At 38.9% G+C, this 24,660-nt stretch overlaps 1 protein-coding gene across 1 annotated transcript; it reads right to left on the reverse strand.

The window, feature by feature from the left end:
- Positions 1–18,099: 18,099 nt before the first annotated feature.
- Cd14 (CD14 molecule) lies at positions 18,100–19,657 on the reverse strand. Its single transcript, XM_005008438.4, has 2 exons — positions 19,453–19,657; positions 18,100–19,365 (listed from the first exon to the last, which is right to left on the reverse strand). The coding sequence occupies exons 1-2, from the start codon at positions 19,453–19,455 to the stop codon at positions 18,205–18,207; spliced, it is 1,164 nt and encodes a 387-aa protein (XP_005008495.3). The 5' UTR covers positions 19,456–19,657; the 3' UTR covers positions 18,100–18,204.
- Between the last annotated feature and the right edge of the window lie 5,003 nt (positions 19,658–24,660).

Here is a 24,660-nt window from a genome sequence, read left to right on the forward strand (position 1 = left end):
AGACTGGCCTTAAATTCATTTTGTAGCCCAGGCTGGTCTCAAACCCACAGCAGTCTTCCTGCCTCAGCCTTCTAAGTGCTGGGATTACAAATGCGTGCCACCCTCCCTGGCCCGAGGATTTTGTTTTTTGGTGGTAGTGGGGACTGAACTCAGGGCTTTATGCATGCTAGACAAATACTCTACCACTTAGCCACACCTCCAGCCACATGGCCCAAGTTTTTGGAGGTACCAGCGATCAAACTCATGACCAGGCAGATGCTTGTGCCACTGAGTTAAATCTCTGTTATATTTTGTAAAATACAGTTGAATCTTAGATGATGTGCCATTTTTCAATGCCTTACTGTTGTCATTCTTGCCTAAATTCCGTAAGAGATACTAAGTTGATGCAGGAGGCTAAACTGACTATAGACTGACCATAAGCATCCATGAAACACTGCTGTGTTGAGTAAAATCTGATCATCTGATCAGGGTTCTTATGTTCACTTTGTTGCCAAAAGTAGACTGCAATAAAACCATAATAAAAATGTAGAACAATGTTTACTTTTTTTTTTTTTTTTTGTCTTTTTCATTTTTATCGGTACCAGGGATTGAACTCACGACCGCCTGTTTGCAAAGTAGGTGCTTATGCCGCTAAGCTAAAGCCCCAGCCCCCAACAATGTTTACTTTTAAAAATAAATGTTTAAATTGCGCATGGTGGCTCACGCCTGCAATCCCAGCTCTTGAGAGGCTGAGGCAGGAGGATTGTTGCCAGTTCAAGACCAGCCTGTGCTACAAAGCGAGCTCAAGGCCAGCCTGAACTGCATAGAGAGACCTTGTCTCAAAAAGACAAAAAATAAAAATAAATGTTTAAAACCACAGATGTTGAATTTTCAATTTAAAAATGTTTCATCCTGTAATTGTTTGGTTGATTTTGCATACTTACTAGTTCTTTTGTACATTTATATTTGTATATTATTAAAACCTGGTTTCATCCCTGTAGAACCAAAATAAATTGCATAGGACCACAGGAGGGGCTAGCAGCACAGGAGGAATCAGAGACTGTGTGGTGAGCACCCAGAGAGAAATCCAGGTGCCTGACTCTATTCCTACACCACAGCAACCAGTGTGGGAGGAACCAGGGAAAATATTTTTTCTCTTCATCCTTTTTTTTCTTTTTCTCTTCTTCTTTACATTTTTCATTTTTTTCTTTCTCTTTTCCTTCTATCTTTCATTCTTTTTTCACTTTTTCCCCTTATTTTCTCTCTTTCTTTTCTTAATGACTGGGGTAATCACAAGTCATAAGAAACTAATCACATACCCCAGACACGGGGACCACACACAGATAATCCTTTGAATATTCCTCCATCCTTTTTCTTTCTACCTCCATCTATAGTTTCCCAAACCTTGCATGACCATCTTTTGTCCTCCATCATTGTTTCTACTGCCTTGTCAGTTATCTTTGTTTTATACACTATCCTCCTTAAAAATCCCCATCAGAGAATGTAACACTCCACCCAGGGGAAACACTTTGCTTACAATCTCCTAATTTGGAATTGGCTATGTTATATAAATATAGATTTTGCTCCTATAGTCTAATGTACAAAATCAATAGTTACCACAGTCTGTCAGTTTCTAAACTGTGCTTGATGCTATAGCTACTGGTGATTTTATTACTTTAGCTAGGATGTCATATCTGGTATAATGAGTTATTTTTCCTTCTGTAATTATACTATGAAGTTCTGAAGTAACCACAGCCCTGCACCACAGGACTGGAGACTGGGCCAAACAGTCACCAACATCCCACTCTTAAACAATTAAGAAACGAGGATCTCAGGAGAGATACACACCAAGAACCTCCTACACAAAGAAGACATTCCTGAAGAACAGACTTTTCCTAGAGAGGCCTTGATACCAGTGATATAGCTAACTACTTCAAAAACTCACAAGGATCATCACAGAAAATAAAATAAATATTTTTTGAAATAGAAAATGACAAGATGAAGAGCAAAATGCAATCTCAGACATCCAGCCTTCTCAGATCAAGTCCAGGAGGCGTCAACACAGAAGAAATTGGAAGACACACACTTGAAGTTTCTGAAATGGTATCAACTGAAGTAAAGAAGCAAATCCTCAAGGCTACAGAGGAAATCAGTTCAGAAATAATCTCTCAGGTAAAAAAAGATATGCCAACATTTCTAGATGAAGTATTCAGAAAATCTAGAGCAGAGATAGATTTAAAAAAAAGAAGATGATAGGAACAAGATGGAAACCATGAAAGATCAATATAGGAAAGAAATAGAATGCATGAAACAGATTCAATAGATATTCAGGAAATTAAAAATTCCATTGAAAGCTTGCAAAACTGCTTGAACAAAACTGGTAGTGGAGTTTCAGACCTTGAAGACAGGACTGAGGCTAGAGATGAAGAAAGAAAGACCCCTGGAAAATAACAAAAGATCAGGAAATAATTCAACAGTTGCAAGATGACACACACAAAATAAAGAATAATTGGTATCAACGAAAAAGCAGGCAGTAATACAAATGACATAAAAAACTATTTGCAGAAGTAATAGCAAAAAAAATTTCCCAAGCATGAGAAAGGAATCTGACAATATGGATAAGTGAGGCATATAGAATCCCAATTAACCATAACCAAAATAAATCAACACTCAGACATATAATCCTCAAGATTCCAGAAATTCAACACAAGAACAGAATATTAAAAGCTGTTAGAGAAAATATAAAAGAAACAGATCACCTGTAAAGGAAAGCCCATCAGAATCACAGCAGACTTAACACAAACACTCAAGTGAAAGAGAGAGGTATGAAGTATTTCAAGTCCTAAAGAAAGCAATTTCCAACCTAGATTATGTACCCTGAAAAACTATCTTTCAAAATTAATGGAGAAATAAGATACTTCCATGACAAAGAACAACTGAAAAAATTCATAACCTCCAAAGCAACATTACAAAGAGTACTGAAAAATATCCTAGATAAAGATGTAACAACCAAAATTCCAAGAACAACAACAACAGAAAGAAACCACCAAGCAGGGCAAAAAAACAGAAGGGAAAATGAGGGCACCTGCAGTAGGAAAATAACATGACAAAGACAAGCCAATACATGTAGTTATAACTGTTAATGTAAATTGCTTCAATTCACCAATCACACTGGCTGATTAAATCAAGAAACAAGATCCAACAATATACTGTATACAGGAAACACATTTAACTCAAAAAGAAATAGACTAAATGTCAAAGGATAGAAAACAATCTTGGATGCAGCAGGAACCCAGAAAAAAGCAGGTGTAACTATTCTCTTAGCCAACAACATGAACTTCAAACCATGAATGATAAAAAGACACAAAGAAGGTCACTACATACTTGTTAGGGGGAAAAAATCTAAGAGGAAGAGATAATAATTATAAGTATAGCCAGGGCTTTAGCTCAGTGGCACAAGTGCCTGCCTGGCCAGTGCAAGGTGATGAGTTAAATTCCCCATATCAAAAAACAAAACAAAACAAAACAAAACAAAACCCACCAAAAAAAAACCCCCACCAATTATAAGTATGTATGCAGCAAATACAGGAACACCCAACTATGTAAGGCAAATATTAATGAACATGAAAAATCAAATAAGCAGTAACACAATGGTAGAGGGAATTTTATGACAGTAAATTCCCTTATCAGGAAAACAGAATGAGCACAAATAGATAAACTAATGTTGCACCTCAAACTTCTAGAAAAAGAAGAGCAAGTCAAGCCCACAGAAAGGAAGAAATGATAAAGATTACAGCAGAAATGAACACAACTGAGACTAAGAAAACAATACAAAGAATTAATGAATCAGAGTTGGTTCTTTGAAAGAATAAATAAAATGATAAACCCCTCCCCAACCTTATCAAAAAAAGGAACGCCTGGTACCGATAAAAAGGAAAAAGACAAAAAAAAAAAAAAAAAAAAAGGAACGAAAAAAACATAAATTCATACAACGAGTAATGAAAAATGTGAAATCACTACAAATCCTGTGGAAATTCAGATCATCAATACCTACTTTGACAACCTTTACTCACATAGAATGCAAAACAGACAAGAAATGCACAGGTTTCTAGATATACATGAATTACCAAAGCTGAATCAAGAAATAAAAATTCTGAATAACTCAATATCAGTTAATGAAATCACAAACATAATTAATAGTTTAAAAACAATAAAGAAAAATCCAGGCCATGATGGATTTATGCCTGAATTCCACAAGAAATTTAAAGAATATGTAATACCAATACTCCTCAAACTCTTTCATAAAATTGAGGGAAAGCAATATTCTCTTCCAGCTCATTCCTGAAGCAAGTATCACTCTGATACCAAAACCATAGAAAGACCCAACCAAGAAAGAGAACTACAGGGCAATCTCCATAATGAACATAGATGAAAAACCTTCTATAAGATACTAGCAAATAGAATGCAGCAAATCATCAAGAAGATTATACACTTTGAGCAAGTGGGATTCATCCCAGGATTGCAGCAAAAGTTCAACATTACACGAATCAAAAAATGTAATACACCATATCAACAGAGTCAAAGAAAAAATCACATGATCATCTCAATAGATGAAGAAAAAGCTTTTGATAAAGTCCAGGACTCATTCATGATAAAAACCCTACAGATAATTAGAATAAATGGTATTTTCCTCAATCTGATAAAAGTGATCTATGACAAGCCAACAGCCAACCAACATCATGCTAAATGGACAAAAACTGAAAGCTTTTACACTAAAACTGGGAACAAGACAAGAATGTCCACTATCATCACTCCTTTCACTTACCACCGTCTTATGATCTGTTAGTTTCTGAATATTTTTATCACTGATATCAGTTATGGTTATGTATATGGGTGTGTATATGTGTGGGTTTGTGTTTAAGTCCAACAGCAAGAGCCAGGCCTCTGTGCTCCCAGTAGCTGAAAGGACATAATGTCTATATCTGTCAACTTCAATAGCTACAGGACAGGCTGTACTCAAGCTGATTTCTCATCTGGTAAAAAAGGTTATCTAGAACAGAAAAAAATAGTCCCCAAAAATCTCATTTATCTTTCTTAGCATAGTGATTTATAACTGTTTACAGTTTTATTTTCTCACTTTGGGTTTTCTAAAAATGGGGTGAAATTCACATTACAGGCAATTCAGCATTTTATTTTATTTATTGTCTTTTTGAGACAGGGTCTGGCTATGCTTTCAGGCTGACCTTGAGCTCACTTTGTAGCCCAGGCTGGTCTCAAATTTGCAATGATCCTCCTGCCTCAGCCTCCCAATCGCTGGAATTATAGGTGTGCCCCATCACACCCAATTCAATTCTAAAGTTAATAATTTTGATTTACTTCATGTTTCTAGTTTTTTTCTCTTAGCATTGATTTTAGGGGTTCAAATAGTGACATGTATCACAACTTTGTTCCTTTTTTGGATAAATTATATATATATATATATATATATATATATATCTCACAATTTTCTTTTTTTATCTTTTTATATTATTTAAGGAGAAAAAGAAAAAAAAACAGAAAAAGGGTACAAGTTATACAGAATTTCAGAACAAAACAGGATATTACTAGTTAATAGATTACATATTGTCATCTTAGAAAAAGTTGTTCAAGTTACAAAATTAAAGCACATAAAGTGGACATTCAAACAATGAGATTGCAAACAGTTCTGTTCAGTGACCCAACAAAACTCAGTAATATGTTTATCTATCTTATACACTTAAATATACATGCAGTTATATCTTTTAGAGCACTTTCTTTTCCTCTTTTGTATAATGACAATTACAAATTTGGGGTTTTATTACTCCCATAGTTCTTATTACTTTTTTTGAAGAGATAAAACCAAATGTGATGGGCTGGGGATTTAGCTCAACGGCATAAGCACCTGCCTTGCAAGCAGGCGGTCGTGAGTTCGATCCCCGGTACCGATAAAAATGAAAAAGACAAAACAAAACAAATGTGACATAACAAAACAGAGTCAGTCAAATCAAAAGGATGGACATAATACACATAATGTAAAAACAAAATACAAGGTGATCAACAATGGTTACCATAATGCCTCTTGCTATCTTAAAAAGAATTGCCTATATCATCAGTTATAATAAAATTGAACAAAACAGTAAAGAATAAAGCCAATAAAACCAAAACATTGGAGACATTACAGGACTTCAAAAGAAGATAATAGTCAAACCAGAATGGGCGTCATAATGAATCTTATTGTCTTCACAGTTGTTGCCTATACTCTCAAACTTGGTATCATCAAGCAAAACAGAACAGAGGAAAATCAGTCAAAATAAGATGGTGAGAGCAATACAGGGTTTCAAATCAAGTTAATAGAAAATCAAAGTGGGTTACTATAATATATCCTGCTATTTTTAATTTATTTTTCCCTTAATTAAAAAGATAAAAATAAAAAAGTAAATAATAAAAAAGGAGATTGAGATAAAAGAGGACATAACAACAGAACAGCCCAGGTCAAAACATAACCATTTAAGCAAAATAGTGTTTCACCACAAGATATCCCTACATAAAAGTAGTTAACATAGTGTCTCTTTCCTTGAAATCTTTGAGTATAACTGTATACTGTAGCATCAAACATATCAAGACAATGTAAAACCATTCAAAAGAATGACAGTATTACACGGTATTTAGAATCAACTAACAGAAAATGAAGAATGGTTTCTGTATAATCTCCTTGTCTATAAAAGTTTTTGTTTATATTATTACATATAATAAAATCCAATAAGTTACAACATGTAAAGACCGATGGAGACAGAAGAACAAAAGCTTGATGGAACTTCAAAACAAGATGATATTAAATCAGCACTAGCTATTATGATGTCTTGTTTTCTCCAAAATAGCTGTTCCTACCATCCAACCTTCTCTGCCTCATTTCTGTTGAGCTCTTTTCCTGTCATTAGTTGTCAGTATGTCTTCTTCATTTTGCTTTCTGCTCCATTCATTGTGGCCTCTCTGCCACTGTTTCTGGAATCTTGGTATTTTTTTTAAAGAATGTCCTGCAGTATTCTCTGTAGAGTTGAATTAGTGGTTGCAAATTCCCCTAGTTCCTCTTTATCCTGGAAGCACCTTGTTTTTCCATCAATTTCTAGGGACAGTTGTGCAGAATATATCAATCTTGGCTGGAGATTATTATCTTTCAAAGCTTGAATTATTTCCCCCCACACTCTGTGATTTGATGGTTTATGCCGAGAAGTCTGCTGTAATCCTGATGGGTGTTCCCTTGTAAGTGATCTGTTTCTTGTCTCTGATGGATTTTAATATTCTGTTCTTATATTGGATTTCTGGAATTTTAATTATTATATGTCTTGGTGTAGCTCTGTTTGGGTTGTAGGTGGCTGGGGTCCTGTATGCCTCATACACCTGAGTATCTTTACCTTTTGCTAAATTAGGGAAATTCTCTTGGATTATTTCTGTGAATAGCCTTTGTAGTTCATTTGTTTGTGTCCCTACTTCTTCTTTTATGTTCTTAATTCTTTTTTTTTTTTTTGGTCTTTTTCCTTTTTATTGGTACTGGGGATCGAACTCATGACCGCCTGCTTGCACGGCAGGCACTTATGCCACTGAGCTAAATCCCCAGCCCCTGTGTTCTTAATTCTTAAGTTATAGATCCTCTTATCATCTTCTAGCCTTTGTATTATTGCTGTTTGTTTCCTTGTTATTTTTAAGAAGTTTTTCATCTCACGCTCCCACATTACAAATCTGTCTTCCAGTTCAGATAATCTATCCTTAGTTTCTTTCAAGCTGTTATGCCAGCTTTCAATAGAGTTTTTAGTTTCCTGGTAATCTCTTTGAACCTGCTTCAAGTATTCTATGCTTTCTCTATTTTCTCCATTAAACAATTCTCCTCTTTTTTCTGTTCTTCCATTCCACCATCTGTTTTTTCTTGGGTGGTGCTTAGCATTTCTCTAACTATTCTACTTATATCTTGCTTTACTTTGTTAAATACTTCACTTTTGAACTCATCTATGGGGTTCTGGAGATATCACTTTATGTCTATTGGTGCCATGTCTGATATTGCATGTTTTCTGTCCTCATTCTCCTTTGCATTTACCTTTCCTGGATCAGTGTTCTCAGGATTGGGGGCCGAGGACCCTTTCTTGTTGCTCCCTCTTCCCATACTTTTTGTTCCTTCCATACAAGCGTATATAGAGGCCCAGTTTCTTTCTTTGTTGGTTACAGTTTGTTTGAATCCACTGGCTAGGTGTTCCCACCCACTGCAGTGTACTAGGGAGACACAGACCTGGGCAGCCTCTGCTGGGCCTGCTCCTCCAGGTCAACCTACTGAAGGCTTCACTGCTAGGATGAACTGCCAGGTGCAGGGACCTGGTTTGGGCTAGCCTACTGGGTCTTAGTCCGTGGCATCACCCAGGCCAAGTGCTCCCCACAAATCCTGCTTGAGAGGGGCATATGTGATTAAAGTTACTGCAGCATCCTGTTCTGGCTAGTCTGCCTGGTCCCAGAATGTCCTCTGTTGGAGCCTCCTAGTCTATGGAAGAGTCCCCGTTACTCTCACTCACCACAGGTTGATGCAGGGCTCCCCGCCAGTCCTGCTCTCAACCCCATTTGCGGATTCCTGCCCTCAGAGCTTTCATGTCTCTGTCCCTGCCGTGCTGATTCAGATGCAGCAGCTGCTGCAGGAAATTCAAATTGAGATTTCCAGAGGCGTGGGTTCCAGCTTCGGTGCTTAGATTTTATCTGTTCTGGTTATAGCACTGGGATTGCATTTCCAGTTGGTTTCTCAGCTTAGTTCGTTCCTGGTCAGCAGAGTATATCTCCTCTTGCTTAGGACTCCTCATACTGCACCATTCCTGGATTCTAAGCTGGCTATCTCAGAGAGCATCCTTAGCTGCTGTTATCTATCTGCCATATTCTCCCGGAAGACCTCACAGTTTTCTTAACCATAACTGGTTGATCGACATTTGGGTTGTTTTCACCTTTTGCTTCTTATGAATATTGCTTCCATATATATTGTATTTATATGCAAATTTCTGTATGGATGTATGTTTTAATTTCCCTTGAGTGTATTCCAAGGAATGAGATTAATTGTAACTGGTAAGAATACACTTAAAGTTTTGAGGAACTACCAAATTGTCTCCAGAGTTGCTGAATTATTTTGCCTTTCCTTCAGCAAAGTATGAAGGTCCTTATTTCTCCATATACATACCAACAAATTTTAAGAGCAGTGCCAGGGACTGAACACAGGACCTTCATACTGAGCTACATCCCCAGCCCTTTTTATTTTTTGAAACAGAGTCTAAGTTTCTAAATTATCCAAATTGGGCTTAAATTTATGATTTTCCTGCCTCAGTCTCTCAGAGTTCTAAGATTCAAGTTAAAGTTTTAGAATTGTACTAAATTTGTAGACTGCTCTGAGTAATACTGCCATATTAAGGATATTGAGTCTTCCAGTCTATGAACATTGACTGTCCTTCCATTTATTTAGGTTTTTTTTTCTTTCCACAATATTTTCTTTTTTCTTTCTTTCTTTCTATTTATTTTATTTTATTTTGGTACTAGGGATCAAACTCGACCTCATGCTTAACAGGCAAGTGCTTAAAATGTTGAACTAAATCCCTAGCCCTAATTTCTTTTCACAATATTTTCTATCTTTCATTGTACAAATATTTTACTCCTTTGGTAATTTGATTTCTTTTTGGATAGCATTGTAAGTAGGATTAAAATTTTTTGTTGGATTTTTCATCACTATTGTAAAAAACACAACAAAAAACCTTATTTTTTTGACAGTACTGGACATTGAACCCAGGACCTTCACAATGAGCTATGTCCTCTGCCCCTTTTAAATTTAATTTATTTATATTGTGGTATTGGAGAATGAACCAAGGATTTTTTCCCTGGAGCTATTTCCTAATTTTTTTATTTTTTAATTTTGCAACAGAGACTTGTGAAGTTGCCTAGGATGGGCTCTTACTTGAAATCGTCCTGCCTCGGCCTCCCAGAGTCCTGAGATCACAAGCATCTTTCACTATGCCTGGGTCAATATGACTAATTTTTACCATGCATTCTGTGTTTATCATATACTGTGAAACATTTGAACTTATTTATTATTTCTATAATTATTTTTTATTTTTGTGGATTCTATGAGATTTTCTGCATACTGTATAAGATCTGTCTTTTGCAGATATTGTACAATTTTACTTTTTACTTTCTAATTTGAGTGTTTTTTCTTTCTTTTTCCTGCCTGATTGCACTGGTTAAGACTTCCAGTATGATAGTGAATAGTGCCATACCTCCAAAATTTTTATGCAGTTTTAATGCAATCCCAATCAAAATTCCAAGAGCATATTTCACAGAGTTAGAGAAAACAATCCTCAAATTCATTTGGAAGCAGAAGAGATTTAGAATAGTAAAGGCAATTCTGGGCAATCAGGGCAAGGCAGGAGGCATCACAATCTCTGACTTGTAATTACACTACAAATAAAAAAAGAAATTATACCTCAAATCTACTATGATAAAAACAAAATGATACTGAAAAAAAAGACCTGAAGACCAATGGAACAGATTAGAAATGCAGAAACAACTCCAAACTCACTAGCTACTTTATCTTTGATAAAGGTGCTAAGCATGTTCACTGGAAAAAAGATAGCCTCTTCAATAAATGGTGCTGGGAAAACTGTCTTTCCACATTCCAAAGATTAAAACTAGACCCATGTCTATCATTGTGCACTAAACTATAATAAAAATGGATCGAAGATCTAAATATTAAAACCAAAACATTAAATCTACTGGAATATAGAATAGGTAGAACTCTTTAAGACATTGGTATAGGTAAAGACTATGAACAAAACACAAACTGCAACAGAAATATTACACAGAATCAACAACTGTGATCTTATTGGATTAAAAAGCTTTTGCACAGCAGGAGAAACCATCAGCAGAATGAAGAGACAACTTACAGTGTGGGAAAAAGATTGGAGTAGTCTTTGGCCAGGGATTTAGCTCAGTCGCGTAAGCGCCTGTCTGGCAAGCTCGAGGTCATGAGTTCAATCCTCAGTACCAAAACAAAAAAACTATTTTGAATAGTCTCAAAGGACAACTATCTGGAACATATAAAGAACACAAAAATATCAGATCCTCCCAAACATATTTAAAGATCCATTCCAAAAATGGGTATCTTAAATGAAGAAGTGGAAATGGCAAATAAATATATGAAAAGATGTTCAATATCATTGGTTATCTAAGCAATGCAAATTAATACAATGCTGAGATTCCATCTCACCCCAGAAAGAATGGCTATTATCAAGAAACCATCCAATAATGAATACTACTGGGACTGTTGGGGGAAATGATACCCTTCTTCACTGTTGGTGGGAGTGCAGACTGGTACAACCACTATGGAATCAGTGTGGAGATTCCTCAAAAAACTAGGGGATTCTATTCTTCTTGGTATCTTCCTGAAAGAATTAAAAGCATCATACCATAGTGATATATTAAAGCAGCACGATTTGTAATAGCTAAATCTTGGAAACAGCCCAAATGCCCATAAATGGATGATTGAATAAAGAAGATGTAGATAAGCTTGAGATATTCCTAGGTAAATGGATGCACCTTGAGGTCATACTCTTAACTGAAATTAATTGGACACATGTAAACACTGCATCTCTTGTATGAAAAACTGAAAGTGTAACTAAGGATCACAATGTATAATAGATATTATGAAATAGGAAGAAAATGTCCCAATGGGAAGGGGAATTAGGGAGGGCGGAGGGGGAAAGAAAGGAAGGGAAAAGAAAAAAATGAAGATAAAAGAAAGAAAAAATGGAAACAAAGCTTTTGCAAATAGGGAGGGAAAGAGGAGTTGAAGGTAGGGTAGGAGAATGGGGGGAAAGAATCAAGTTGTATCATGTACAGATAACAAATTCCCTATAACGAATGCAATCATTATGCAGGCCTAAAATGTACCAATAAACTTAATTTTAAAAATAGTGAGTAAGGCTGGGGATTTAGCTCAGCTGCTCAAGTGCTTGCCTGATAAGCATGAGATAGTGAGTTTGATCCCTGGTACCAAAAAAACTAAAATAAACAAACAAAAAATAGTGAATAGCAGCATGAACATGGCATTTTTTAATTTCTGCCTGATATTAGGGGAAACGTGTTCAATCTTTCACTACTGAATGTGATATTACATATGTGTTTTTCATAAATGCCTTTTACTGGCATGGGATAAACACCCCTTTATTCCAAATTTATTGTTTTTACTCCAGTTTATTCTATTAATAAGATATATTACATTGGTCAATTGTCTTTATTTTTAACTACACTAGAATTTCTGCGATAATCTAACCTGGTGTTATGGTTGATACACTGTGTCAACTTGAGAAGTTTAGAAGTTTAACTGAGCCGGTATCCTTACTTTGTAAGCATCCTGATCCTATGCAAGAGGAGAGCGCAGAGGTGGTGTGATTGCTGCACCTGCCCTGGAGGAGGGGCGACCTGTGTACAATGTAAGGGAGGAAAAGGAGGCTTGCTCCCCCACTTTTTTGCTCCTGTTTCTTTGCTGTCTTCTGCTGCCTTGAAGTGTTGCTCCTGTGCCATGCCACCCTGCTTTGGAGCCAGCTGATTATAGCCTGAAACTGTTAGGCTAAACCGAGGTACAGCTGAGACCCACCATCGCAAGCAACGTTGAAGCAAACAGCAATAATTTTATTGCAAATCAGGTGTAATAGGGCCAAAGGTAAAGAGACCAATGGCCCAATCAGGTGTGGTGGTACACAACTATAATCCCAGCACTTGGGAGGCTGAAGCAGCAGGATCCTTGCAAATTTGACCAACCTGGGCTACAAGGTGAGCTCAAGGTCACCCTGTACAGCACAGGGAGACCCTATCTCAAAAAGACAAAAGTAAAATAAAATAAAAAGCACTTATTAAAAAAGAAAAAAAGACCATTGGCCCTGATCAAGAGGTGAAGGCATGTTTTTATAGAGAAGTTTAGGTAGAGGAGGGAGGTGTTGCTGAGGGGGATGTGAAATTTTGGGTCTCTGAGTAGGGGATTTAAGTCTGAATGATAGGGCAGAGTTGGAAACAGGACATGCTGGCAGGTGCAGCAGGTCTCTTGTGGTTTTTCGTGGAACCAGCTCTTTGTAGGTCGAGCCATGTGGGAACATGCTGCTGGTTTCCTGTTGAATGTCATGCTCCCCTAGGTGTGAATAACAGATCTGTTTGGGAGAGTTTTTCTTCCTAGTTGGGCAGGGGTCTAGTTCAGAGACCTGATGGAAACCTCCACAAACTGTGAGCTAAATAAGCTTTCTTTCCTTAATTTTGAGTGTTAGGTATTTTGCCCTAGCAATGAGAGAAAAGTAACCAAGACCTCTGGTCATAATATATGAGCCTTTAAATGTGTTTAGAAGGCCAGGGATATAGCTCAGCGGCATAAATGCCTACCTGGCAAGTGCAAGGTCCTGAGTTCAATTCTTAGTATCAAAAATTAAATGTGCTAGGGGCTGGGGATTTAGCTCAGCAGCATAAGTGCCTGCCTTGTAAGCAGGCAGTCACAAGTTCAATCCCTGGTACCGATAAAAAGGAAAAAGACAAAAAAAAATTAAATGTGCTTGCAGATTCAATTTACTAGTATTTGCCAAGAATTTTTACATTTATAACATATTTATTTGTAGTTTTCTTTTCTTTGTTGGAACTTGCTTAGTAATGTAGGCTGGACTTGAACTCACGTAGCTTAGGCCAGCTTCAAACTCATGGCAGTCCTACTGCCTCAGCCACCTGAGTGCCAGAGTTACAGAAATGTGCCACTATGTCCAGCTGAATATCCCTTTTCAATTCTTTTAGATATATAAACAAATGGTAGTGTTGCATCATATGATAATAATTACATGTTTAGATTTTTTATGTTTACTTTTAATATGATAAACTACTATGTAGATGAATTTCTTCTAACAGTTTTCTAGTTTGAACACTTATCTTTAGGTCAATAAGCGATTTTGAGTTAACTTTTAATTATGAACAGAGGTGGGCCAAAATTCATGAGTCTGCATATGAGTATTCAGGTATCCCTGTGCCATTAATTGAAAAGACAAGTGTTTCCTCATTTAATGTACTTGGCAGCCCTGACAGAATGAATCATACATAGACACATTGGTTTGTTTCTAAATTTTGCTTTTATTACATTGATCTCAGTGTCTGTCCTTATGCTAATACCACATTGTCCTGATTGCTCTTGCTTCACAATGTATTTTAAAATCAGGAAGTGTGGTGGATTGATAGCTGTTGGTCACCCTGTAATAACAGCTGAATTGAATCAGTGTGGTGTTGAGTGTGGATAGGCCACCAGCGGATCATTGCCAAGATAAAAGGGAGAACTGGAGAGGAAGAGACAGTGTTGTTAGTTGTCTGTGGTGCTGTTGGTTCTCCTGGAGGAGCTTGTTAAGCTTCTTTCCTGATATGAACTCTGCTGTTCTCATTGTTGGAGGAGTTGAGACCTCATTGTTGCTGAGGATGGCTGTGGTACTTTTGCGGGGAACTCTGGTTCTTACTTTGATCATTTCTTCTTGGCTCCAGTGCAGAACCCTCAGCCTACTGGCACAGATCCTTCATCTTGCTGGCACAGACTTTCTAGCTTCCAGTATTGACCTTCGGGCCTTCCCAGCGCAGATCCATGAAACAGACTTGCATGAGTCATTCTCGTGGGCTCTAAGCCTCCAGCTGGACTCATGGGGGACACTGTCATGGGCTCTAGGTCTTCAGCTGGACTTATGCAGGATGTTGACACGGGATCCAGGCCCTCAGATGGATTCTTTTATTTAATTTTTTGAGTGACTATTATAAAATAATTCTGTAAATTTTATGCCCTGTATGTAATTATTTTCCTTGCAATCTCTTGACTACAACAGGAAGTATGAGCCCTTCAAACTTGTTTTTCTTTTACTGGATTATTTTAATGATTATTTTGTCTATTCTGTGTCTGAAAACTATAAAATCAGCTTGTCACTGTACACAAAGAAACCAGCTGCTCAAATCCTTATAAGGATTTCATTGAATCTGTAGCTGAGTCAGGAGAAGACTGCCTTCATAATGATGTTAAGATCCATGAGCACAGGATGTTACTCCATCCACTTAGATCTTCTTTAATTCCTTTTAACAGTATTTTGTAGGTTTGGGTTTTTAAGTTTTGCTATTCTTTTGATATATTTATTTGTAATTATTTTATTATTTATGCTGCTATTATAAATGAAATTTTCTTTCTCTTCCATTTTTCCTTCCTCTCTTCCTTCTTTCTTTCCTCCCTCCCTCCCTTCCTTCTTTCCTTTTTCTTTTTTTAGTACCTGTACTGAGAATTTAACACAGGGCCTTCATCCTGAGCTACAGTCTTCAGCTCTGTTTTATTTTTTATTTTGAGATCGGAACTCACGAAATCATTAAGTTGCACAGATGGGCTCAAATTTTCAGTTCTCTTGCCATAGCTCCCCAGATGAAGAAATATGAACAGCAAATAAATAGGTGAAAAAATGCTCGACATCACTGGTCATTTCAGAGATGCAAATTAAAACAGCACTGAGATTCCCACCTTGATCCCAGAAAGAATGGCTGTCATCAGGAAATTAAGCAATAACAAATTCTGGAGGGGCTGTGGTGAAAAAGGAGCCCTTCTCCACTGTTGGTGGTAATGCAGACTGGTGTGCATCACTGCACTGTGGAAATCAGTGTGGATATTCCTTTAAAAACTAGGACTAGCAGTCCTATTTGATCCAGCTATTCCCCTTCTGGGTATCTTCCCAAAAGAATTAAAAACATCATACCACAGTGATATATGTGAACCCATGTTTATAACAGCACAATTTGTAATAGATCTGGAAAGAACCTAAATGCCCCTCAACTGAGGAATAGATAAAAAGATTTGGTGTTTTTATATAATGGAGTACTACTCAGCTGTAAAGAAGGGTAAATTGGAGACTTTTATAGGTAAATGAATGCAACTTGAGACAAAACAAATGAACAAACAAACAAAAGCAATGGCTGAAGTGTTTGTGTTAGAGAAGAGAAGACTAAGTAATGGAGGGATGGTGGGAGAGAGAGATTTTTTAAAAGACTAAACCTCTTTCTCAGTATCTAAAGAAAAGAGCTAGTGGATGCTTGCTTCCAGATGATAGAACCAAGACAAAAGAGCTGCAGGGAAACAGATTTGGCTCAGAAAAGGAAGCCCTAAGAATACATCTCATCTTTTCAGCATAAAATCCATCGCAGCATACCAACTATCTGACCACAAAGTGCCGTGTGGAAGTGCAGACCTAGCTTCTATCACAGTCATATTTCCCTCCTTGCTTCACTTCCTCCTCCCGGGTCTGTTATTCAGCCTTGCTGTATCAGTTCAAATTTCTCAATTTTGGAGCTTTACTGGGGTTTCCCTGAATTTCTATCCTAACTAATTAGACAAATGGATCTTGCTCATACGCGGCTATGAACTGTCAGAAAAAATATACATCACATGCCTAAAGACATAATTTCTAGTTTCCAAACTTAGTTGGAGAAAATCATTTTGTTGGACAGACACCTGGTTGCTATAGCAAACTACAGTTCTAAATTCCTGGGCTCAATCTCCTCTCCTACCTCATTGGAATTTGAATTTGCATTACCTTAATAATTAGTGATGTTGAGCATATTTTACATATTAATTCCTCATCAGATATACGATTTACAAATATTTTCTCACATTCTTTTTTTTTTTCTGGTACCATGACTGGAACTCAGGACCGCGCGCTTGCCAGCCAAGGCACTGTGCCAGTGAGTTGTATTTTCGGCCCTCTCTCATTCTTTTTACTCTGTTGACAGAGTCTTTTGATACATGAATTTAAATTTTTTTTCATAAAGTGAAGTTAGCCTATTTTTTCTTTTGTTGCCTATACATTTGGTGTCATATCCAAATCTAACATTGTGAAGTTTTTGGTTTTCTTTGTACCAGGTATTGAACTCATGACCTCATGCTTACAAAGCAGATGCTTATGTCACTGAGCTAAATCTCTGGCCCCAACTTGTGAAGTTTTATTCTATATTTTCTTCTAACACTTTATTGTTTTAGATCTAATATTTATTTGATTTTGTCTTTTTGGGACAGTGTATCCCTATGCAGTTCAGGTTGGCTTTGAGCTCACTTTGTAGCCCAGGCTGGTCTCGAGCTTGCAGTGATCCTCTTGCCTCAGCTTCCTGAGTGCTGGGATTACAGGTGTGTGCCACCAGGCCTGGCAGATCTGATATTTATGTTTTTGATTCATTTTAAGTTAGTTTCCCTTTACGGTGTCAGATAAGGATTCATGTCATGCTTTTGGTTAAGGGTATTCTATTTCCCCAGCACCATTTGTTGAAAAAGATCTGTTTTTGCTTTACCAAATAGTCTTAGCACCCTTCTCAAAGATAATTTTACCATATATGCATATATTCCATTGAACTATAGGTATTTGTTTCTGCCAGTATCACACTCTTTTGATTACTGTAGCTTTGTAGCTACATGGTGAAACCCTGTTTAAAAAATTCCAGCCTGAAAGGGTTACCCACACACATATTAACACAACAGATCTCTGGCTCAGTAATAGATTACATCTCATCTGTTTTCTATACACCAATTCCCCATGGCCAGGATGAGAATACAGTGAAATCCACTGTACTTGTAGTGGCAGAGGAATTTTAACTATGGGGGAGGATCCTTTAAATTGTGAAAATGAAATTGTGAAATTCCTCCCCTCGAGGGGGTGGGGAAGAAAGTCAAAGCCCATAAACCAATGGCTCTGAGGCTTATTAACCTTTGTTTCTTGGAAAGTGAGCCAGAGAGGAAACATTCTGTATCCTCCTAGGTATGTTCACCATTCAACACTTTAAGTGCCAGTAACCTGCTCAGGAAGCTGTGAATATGCATTTATTTCTTCCACACAGGATCAAGTAGGGAACATTTCTTTGATCCTTCTGTACCTGAAGTTCTTTTCTTGGGCAGATAGTTTCTAGGGGTTAAGGGTGAAGCAAGTTTAAGTAAGATGGTTTTCTCTATCCAATCCTGAGCCCAGAGCATAGCAGCTACCCAGGAAGGATCTGTTGAGTAAATGACATGACTTGTGGTTTAAAATTTTAATAAAGGTGAGGCAGACAGTTGGTTGATCAAGAAGTGCTGGTTATTGTGATGGTGCTCCCAAATCAGGCCATTCATTTTCCCTTGGGTTAGGCAAAGCTTCGGACCCCTTGGAGCACAGCCAGTGTTCCTGACATCCCCACTGCCAGGTGTGAACGTGCACAGGCTGGGGCCACGTTAGACTCAGAGTTCATAGCGTTCCCTTGGGAGAAGGCGGCATCAGCGAGGAGGAAGGGGTTTCCTTTCAAGGACAGGTTACCCACCGTGGGCAGTTCATCTAGCCGCGGTGCCCGAGTCAGCCTGTTGCAGCTGAGATCCAGCACATTGAGCTTGGCTGGTAGTCCCTGGGGCACCTGCTCCAGCCCAGCAAATGACAGATTGAGGGAGTTTAGCGCGCTGGGCCAGACGCACTTGGGGTCGCCAGCGTTTATGGTAGCGCGCAGCGAGTTGTGGCTGAGGTCCAGGGTGCGGGGCTGCACCCCAGCCGTCGCCAACCTAGCGCACACGCCGCTGGGCGTCTCTATCCCCGCGTTGCGGAGCGCCAGATCCTGGAGGGCCGGGAACTTGTGGGGACAAAGCGCCCCGACCAGTCCGCGTTCACCCAGCCCAGGATTGTCCGACAGGTCTAGGGAGGTAAGGGCTGGGAAACTAAGGACCTGTTCGCAGACAAAGGCCAACGAAGGTGCTTGGGCAATGCTCAGTACCTTCAGCAGGCTCGGCTTGAGCCACTGCTGCAGCTGGGCGAGCCAGGCACCGCCGGCCTCCCAAGACACGTTGCGGAGGCGCAGGGTGGAGATCCCAAGCCCGGAGGCTCCCAGAGGCGGGGGCGGCGGTGCGCCGGTGACTTCTATGTCCTCCAGCGTCAGCTCCTTGAGACGCGAGTACGCCAGTGCCCGCAGCACGCCGAACAGGAGCGGAGCAGGAACCCGCGCGGCTCCCAGCGTGAGCCGCCGCACGCGCAGAGCCCTGATCATGTCCACGTACTGCCGCGGGTCGGCCTCGGGGTCGACGCGCGACAGAAACGGCTCCAGGCTGCGGCCGCCGGCTCGGATCTTCACGTCGACGGCCGCAGTACACTGGAAGGCGCTGGACCAGTCGGGCTGTGGATCCACGAAGTTGCAGGCGCAGTGGATATCCTCCTCGTCCAGCTCGCAGGGCTCGGGCGGTGCGGACTGCGAGGTGCCCGCCGAGATGCGCAGCAGCAGCAGCAGCTGCAGCAGCAGCCTCGGCAACAAGCAGGGAGCGCGCTCCTGCGAGACAGCGGGGGTCAGGGCCGGTCCCAGCCCGCCCCGAGCTTCCTCAGGCCACCCTCGTTCGACCCTGAGAGCTATACTCACCATGATCCGGGAGTTCCGAGAATGGCTCTGGGAAGGACTTTGGCTTCTTTCCCGTCCTGCGGAGCCCTCCCACTTCAGACAGACCAGCTTATCTTTTGGGCAGTCAGTGAGAGTTTATGTAACTTTAGATGTTACCGCTCCCTTCAGTGAACACTGGTCACTTCTCTACTTCTCCTCCTTCCCACCACTCACTTCCTGTCTGTGAAATATTGCAACGAAGGTTGTTTTGGGGAGAGTGACCAAAACAGGAAGGGTTTTTCAGGGCATTTAGGCCACTTGGTGCCCGGCAGGCCAGGCAGAGTTAGGATGACTCAGGCACTCCAGAATGTCTATTGGATACAAGGAAACAAGGATCCCCAGCGCCTTAGGCCGGTACAAGTCCCAGCCCTTGATTTTCCTTAGGTATTTAACTGGATGTTTTGTGGGGGATCTTGTGAATTTCATCTGCTGACTCCAGAGGATAGAATTAGGTTCAAGAGAACGAAGTTGGTGTGAAGAACAGCTCTGCTAACACACACACACACACACACACACACACACACACACACACACACCTTTTTTTTTTTTTTTCTCTCTCTCTTTTGTCTTTTTGAAACAGGGTCTGTCTAGGCAGTTCAGCTTGGCCTTGCAATGATCCTCCTGCTTCCTCCTGCTTTTAGGACAGAGTCTCACTATGTAGTTCAGGCTGGTCTAGAACTCACTATGAAATCTAGGCTGACCTCAAACTCGTGGCAATCGTCCTGCATCAATCTTCCAAGTGCTGGGTTTACAGGTGTGCACTGCCACACCCAGTTCTAGTATCTTTCTTAAAAGTAGGTGTTCCGTGAGCCAGAAGAGGCCATGAAGGACCAGGAAGAGAAACAAGAAGCCAGTTCATCCTTCCTGTGAGCCAGCCAGAACATAGACTAGGAGACAAGAAGAGCCCCTTGAAAAGCAACTGACTGATTTGAAGGACCACAGGCAGAGCCGATAGCAACTGAGATTCAAAAACAACTTAATTTCTGTATTGTTTGATTGACTTTGCAGGTCTACAGCCGATAGTATAAGCATCTATTTAGAGGATAACAATATGCAATATAGCAACTATAGAGGATTTTCTTCTGTCTTGTTTTTGAAATCCAAATTGTTCTCACTGCTTTGTTACATTTTATTGTTTTATTTTCTTCAATATTCTGTTTTGATTGATTTTATGTTTGATGGTATGCACAGCAATTTTGAAAATAACAGTAGGCCTTATGGAAACCCTTATTGATTGCTTATTATCCCGTTTTGAAGTCCTGTATCACTGTCACTGTTTTGTTTTGATTGGCTTTATTGTGTTTGATTTTATTCTCTTTAAAATAAAGTTTTACAAAAAGTAGAAGTGCTTAATGGCTAAGTCATTCTATCACTAACAGTATCTATTTTCTGACCTAAAACTAGGAAACATAATGTTTCTAATACAGTTTTCTTGTAGGATCCCCCAAGGTGCCCTTAGGACTTTTTCTTTTGTCCTAAGAAATACAGAATGCTCTGTGATCTGGCCAGCTGTTTTTCCTTTCAGTCTTTTTTTATTTTTTTAGTTTTTGTCTTTTTGCTTTTTATCGGTACTGGGGATCGAACTCACGACTGCCTGCTTGCAAGGCAGGCACTTATACCGCTGAGCTAAATCCCCAGCCCCTCCTTTCAGTCTTTTTGATTTTTTTAAAGAGAGATACATAAGCTTATTAGCTAGAATTAAAGAAGTACACCCTTAAAGAAAATGGAATGGGGGCTGGGGATATAGCTCAGCAGCACAGTGCTTGCCTGGCAAGTGCAAGATCCTGAGTTCGGTTTCCAGTACCAAGAAAAAAAAAGAAAAGAAAAGAAAAAGAAAATGGAGTGTGGACTTCAAGAGATACATTATGATATGTGACTAGTCATAGTTATATAATTTGGAGGTGAAAATATGTGGAATCTGTGAATATTTGAAAATAATGTTTGATTTACAGGTGAAGGCCAATGGCCCATTCACATGTGAAAGGCTAATTTTATAGGAGAAAGCAAGGGCTCAGTCCACTCTTCTATTTATTTATGTTCTTGATATATAATGAATATGTTCATTGTGTGAGTCTTGGTCTTTTTTGCTTCTCTTTGCATTCCTCTCCTTTACCTCCCTCCATTCCCAAATCCCTTTCCCATCTACAAAAGGACTACCTCCCTTTTTCTATCATCTATCTTTTGTTTTGCTCTCTCTCTCTCTCTTTCTTTTTTTTTTTTTTTTGGTACTGGGGATCGAACTTAACAATCGAGTACTTGCTGAGCTAAATCCCCAGGCCTTGCTCTTTATTTATACTTTGATTTTCTCATGTAAGAAAAACCATATAATATTTAGCCTGTGTCTGATTTATTTTGCTTAGCACCATGGTCTTATGGTGCATTCATTTTTCTACAAATGACTCGAGCTTATTCTTCTTTAAGGGTGATTAGTACTCTGCACTGTGTATAAATACATTTTATTTATTCATTCATTTGTTGATAGACATACAGGCTGTTTCCAATGTTCAGCTATTGTGAGTTGTGTTGCCACAAACATGGATATGCTTGTATCACTATAATATGATGTCTTTAACTTTTGAGAAGATAGCTACAAGAGGTATAATATAGCTGAGTTGAATGGAATTTAATGTTTTTAGGGTTTTTTTTTTTTGAGAAATCTCCATACTGATTGTACTAGTTTACTTTCCTACCAATAATATAGAAGGGTTTCTTTTATCCCACAACCTTGCCAGGATCTGTTGTTTTTTGAGTTTATGATGACAGTCATTATTCTTGTAGTAAGATGAAATCTCAGTGTTGTTTTGATTTATATTTCTTTAATGGGCAAAGATGATGAGAATTTTTTCATATACAGTACTTATTGGTCATTCATTCTTTAAGAAGTATATTTATTTACATATTTATTTTAGATTATTGAGACAGTGTCTCACTATGTAGTTCAAGTTGGTCATGAACCTATTAAGTGGTTCAGGCTAGCTCAAACGCTTAGCAGCCCTCCTGCCTCAGGCTTTTGAGTGCTGGAATTACAGGTGTGCAACACCAGTTCTGGCACTACTCATTGCAATTGCCTTTTTTTTTTTTTTTGAGACAAAGTCTCACTATGTAGGTTGGCTTTGAACTCACTATGTAGCTCAGGCTGGCCTTGAACTCACAGTAATCCTCCTGACTCAGCCTCCTGAGGGCTGGAATTACAAGAATGTGTCACAATGCCTGATTTCTCAATAGCCTACCTTTTAATTGTGTCTTTTATTCTGGTAGAGTCTAACTTTTTTAGATCTTTTATACATTTTATACATTCTATGTGGTGGTCCGCTTCCCGAGGTATGAAGGAGCCAGAGAAAGTAATTTGGACAGAAAAAAATTATTTATTAAAGCACAGACCTGGCGACACAGCCTCCAATAGCCAATATGGAAGACTGCGTGCCTAACAGCTAAAGGGCAGGGTTTTTATCCTGTAAAACTACAAACAGCTCCTGGTCTTACAATGCAGGCGAGTGGGGTTTGCAGCGCACTACAGAACAGGAACACGGTGGGTACATTTCTTGGAAAGAACAAAGTTCAGGTGGGCTAGGCAAACATCCTGTTCTGCTCTTAGAGTTACCTTTGATCTTTCTCTTGCCTCTAGGGAGACTTATGAGGGTTTTTTTTTTTAATAGGTTACAACATTCTACACACTAGAATTCTGTACAAAGATGCTAAAAAATTTTTTTCCCATTCTTTAGATTGTCTCTTCACTTGTACAGAAGTTTAAAATTTGATATAATTCCATGTGTTGATTCTTGGTGTCATTTCCTGCGAAAATGAGGTTCTGTTTGTAAAGTCCTTCCCTGTGTCTTCATGAGTTTTAACTATTTTGTATCAGATTCAGTGTTTCTGTTTCAGTATGTAGGTCTCTGGTCTATTTTTTATTTTAGTTTAGTACATGGTGAAAGTTATGGGTATAGCTTCAACCTTCTGCCTGTGAGTAGTCAGTTTTCCCAGCACTGTTTAAGAGGCTATCTTTCTTCCAGCATTGTTTTTGACCTCTTTGTCAGATATCAGATAGATGAATGTATTGGGTTATTTCACTGATCCACATATCTGGTTTTGTGCAGTATTTGTTATTTTTATCACTGTAGATTTTTATTATAACTTTACCTTAAATCTAGGATTATGATGCCACTTGCTTTGCTCTTGTTGCCCAAGATTGCTTTTGTTCTTCTGGGTATCTTTTTGGTTTCATATGACTTTTAGGATTATGCCCTCTAGTGTGGAATGTTTCTGGTATGTTGATTGAGACTGCATTAAACCTATATATTAGTTTTGATAATGTGATCATTTTGACAATATTGGTTCTACTTTTCCAGAAACAGGAGGTATTTTTTTCATTTTCTGATGTCCTCCTTAATCTCTTTTTTGAGGATATGACAGTTTTCACGATAAAGGTCTTTCACCTTCTTGGTTAGGTTAATTCCTAAGTATTTGTTTGCTTTTGAAGCTACTGTGAATAGAATTGTTTTCCTAACTTGCTTCTTGGTGGGTTCATTGTGTTGTACTGTAGTGCTATTTATTTTTGTATTCTGCTTCCCCTGCAGTTCTGAACTCAATCCAGGGCCTTGAAAATTTCCAGGCACTGATAAAGGTGTTTAGATAGTTTCCCAAAGCACTAAAAGAGGCCTGGGGATTTAGCTAAGCAGGCATAAGAGCTTGCCTGGCAAGCACGAGGTCATGAGTTTGAGCCCCAGTACCACAAAAAAAAAAAAAAAAAAATCTGTCCAAAACACTAAAAGAAACTAGCTCTGTCCTAATCCAAATTCCTTAACCTCATATAAACTCTATCCCGACTTCCTTGTTATGATATACCTAAGTAGACTATCTTTTCCTAGGGTGGTGTCAGCAGAGGGAGACTCAGGCAGAGGAGAGTCACTAGGACAGGGACAAGTGTACATTTGGAGGGAAGCTCTGGATGCAGTCCTGACCAAGACATAGTCCTTCAAGTGCTCCAGTGGGTGGGGAAACAAATATGAAGAAAGAAAACCGGTCCATAATGAAGAAGATTCTTACAGAGGTGGCTCTATAAGAGTTCTGGAGAAAGGAACAGCCAGCCCTGGAGAAGACAAAACATGGGGTAAGTTCTTACAGGGAAAACAGTGTTGCAAATAGGTGAAGAAAGGCAATTTGGACAGCTGTGACTGACTGAGGCATAGGCAA

This window comes from Cavia porcellus, unplaced genomic scaffold (genome assembly GCF_034190915.1).
Source record: "Cavia porcellus strain 051 isolate PalLab524CR breed Dunkin Hartley unplaced genomic scaffold, mCavPor4.1 scaffold_21, whole genome shotgun sequence".
Classification (NCBI taxonomy): Eukaryota; Metazoa; Chordata; class Mammalia; order Rodentia; family Caviidae; genus Cavia; species Cavia porcellus.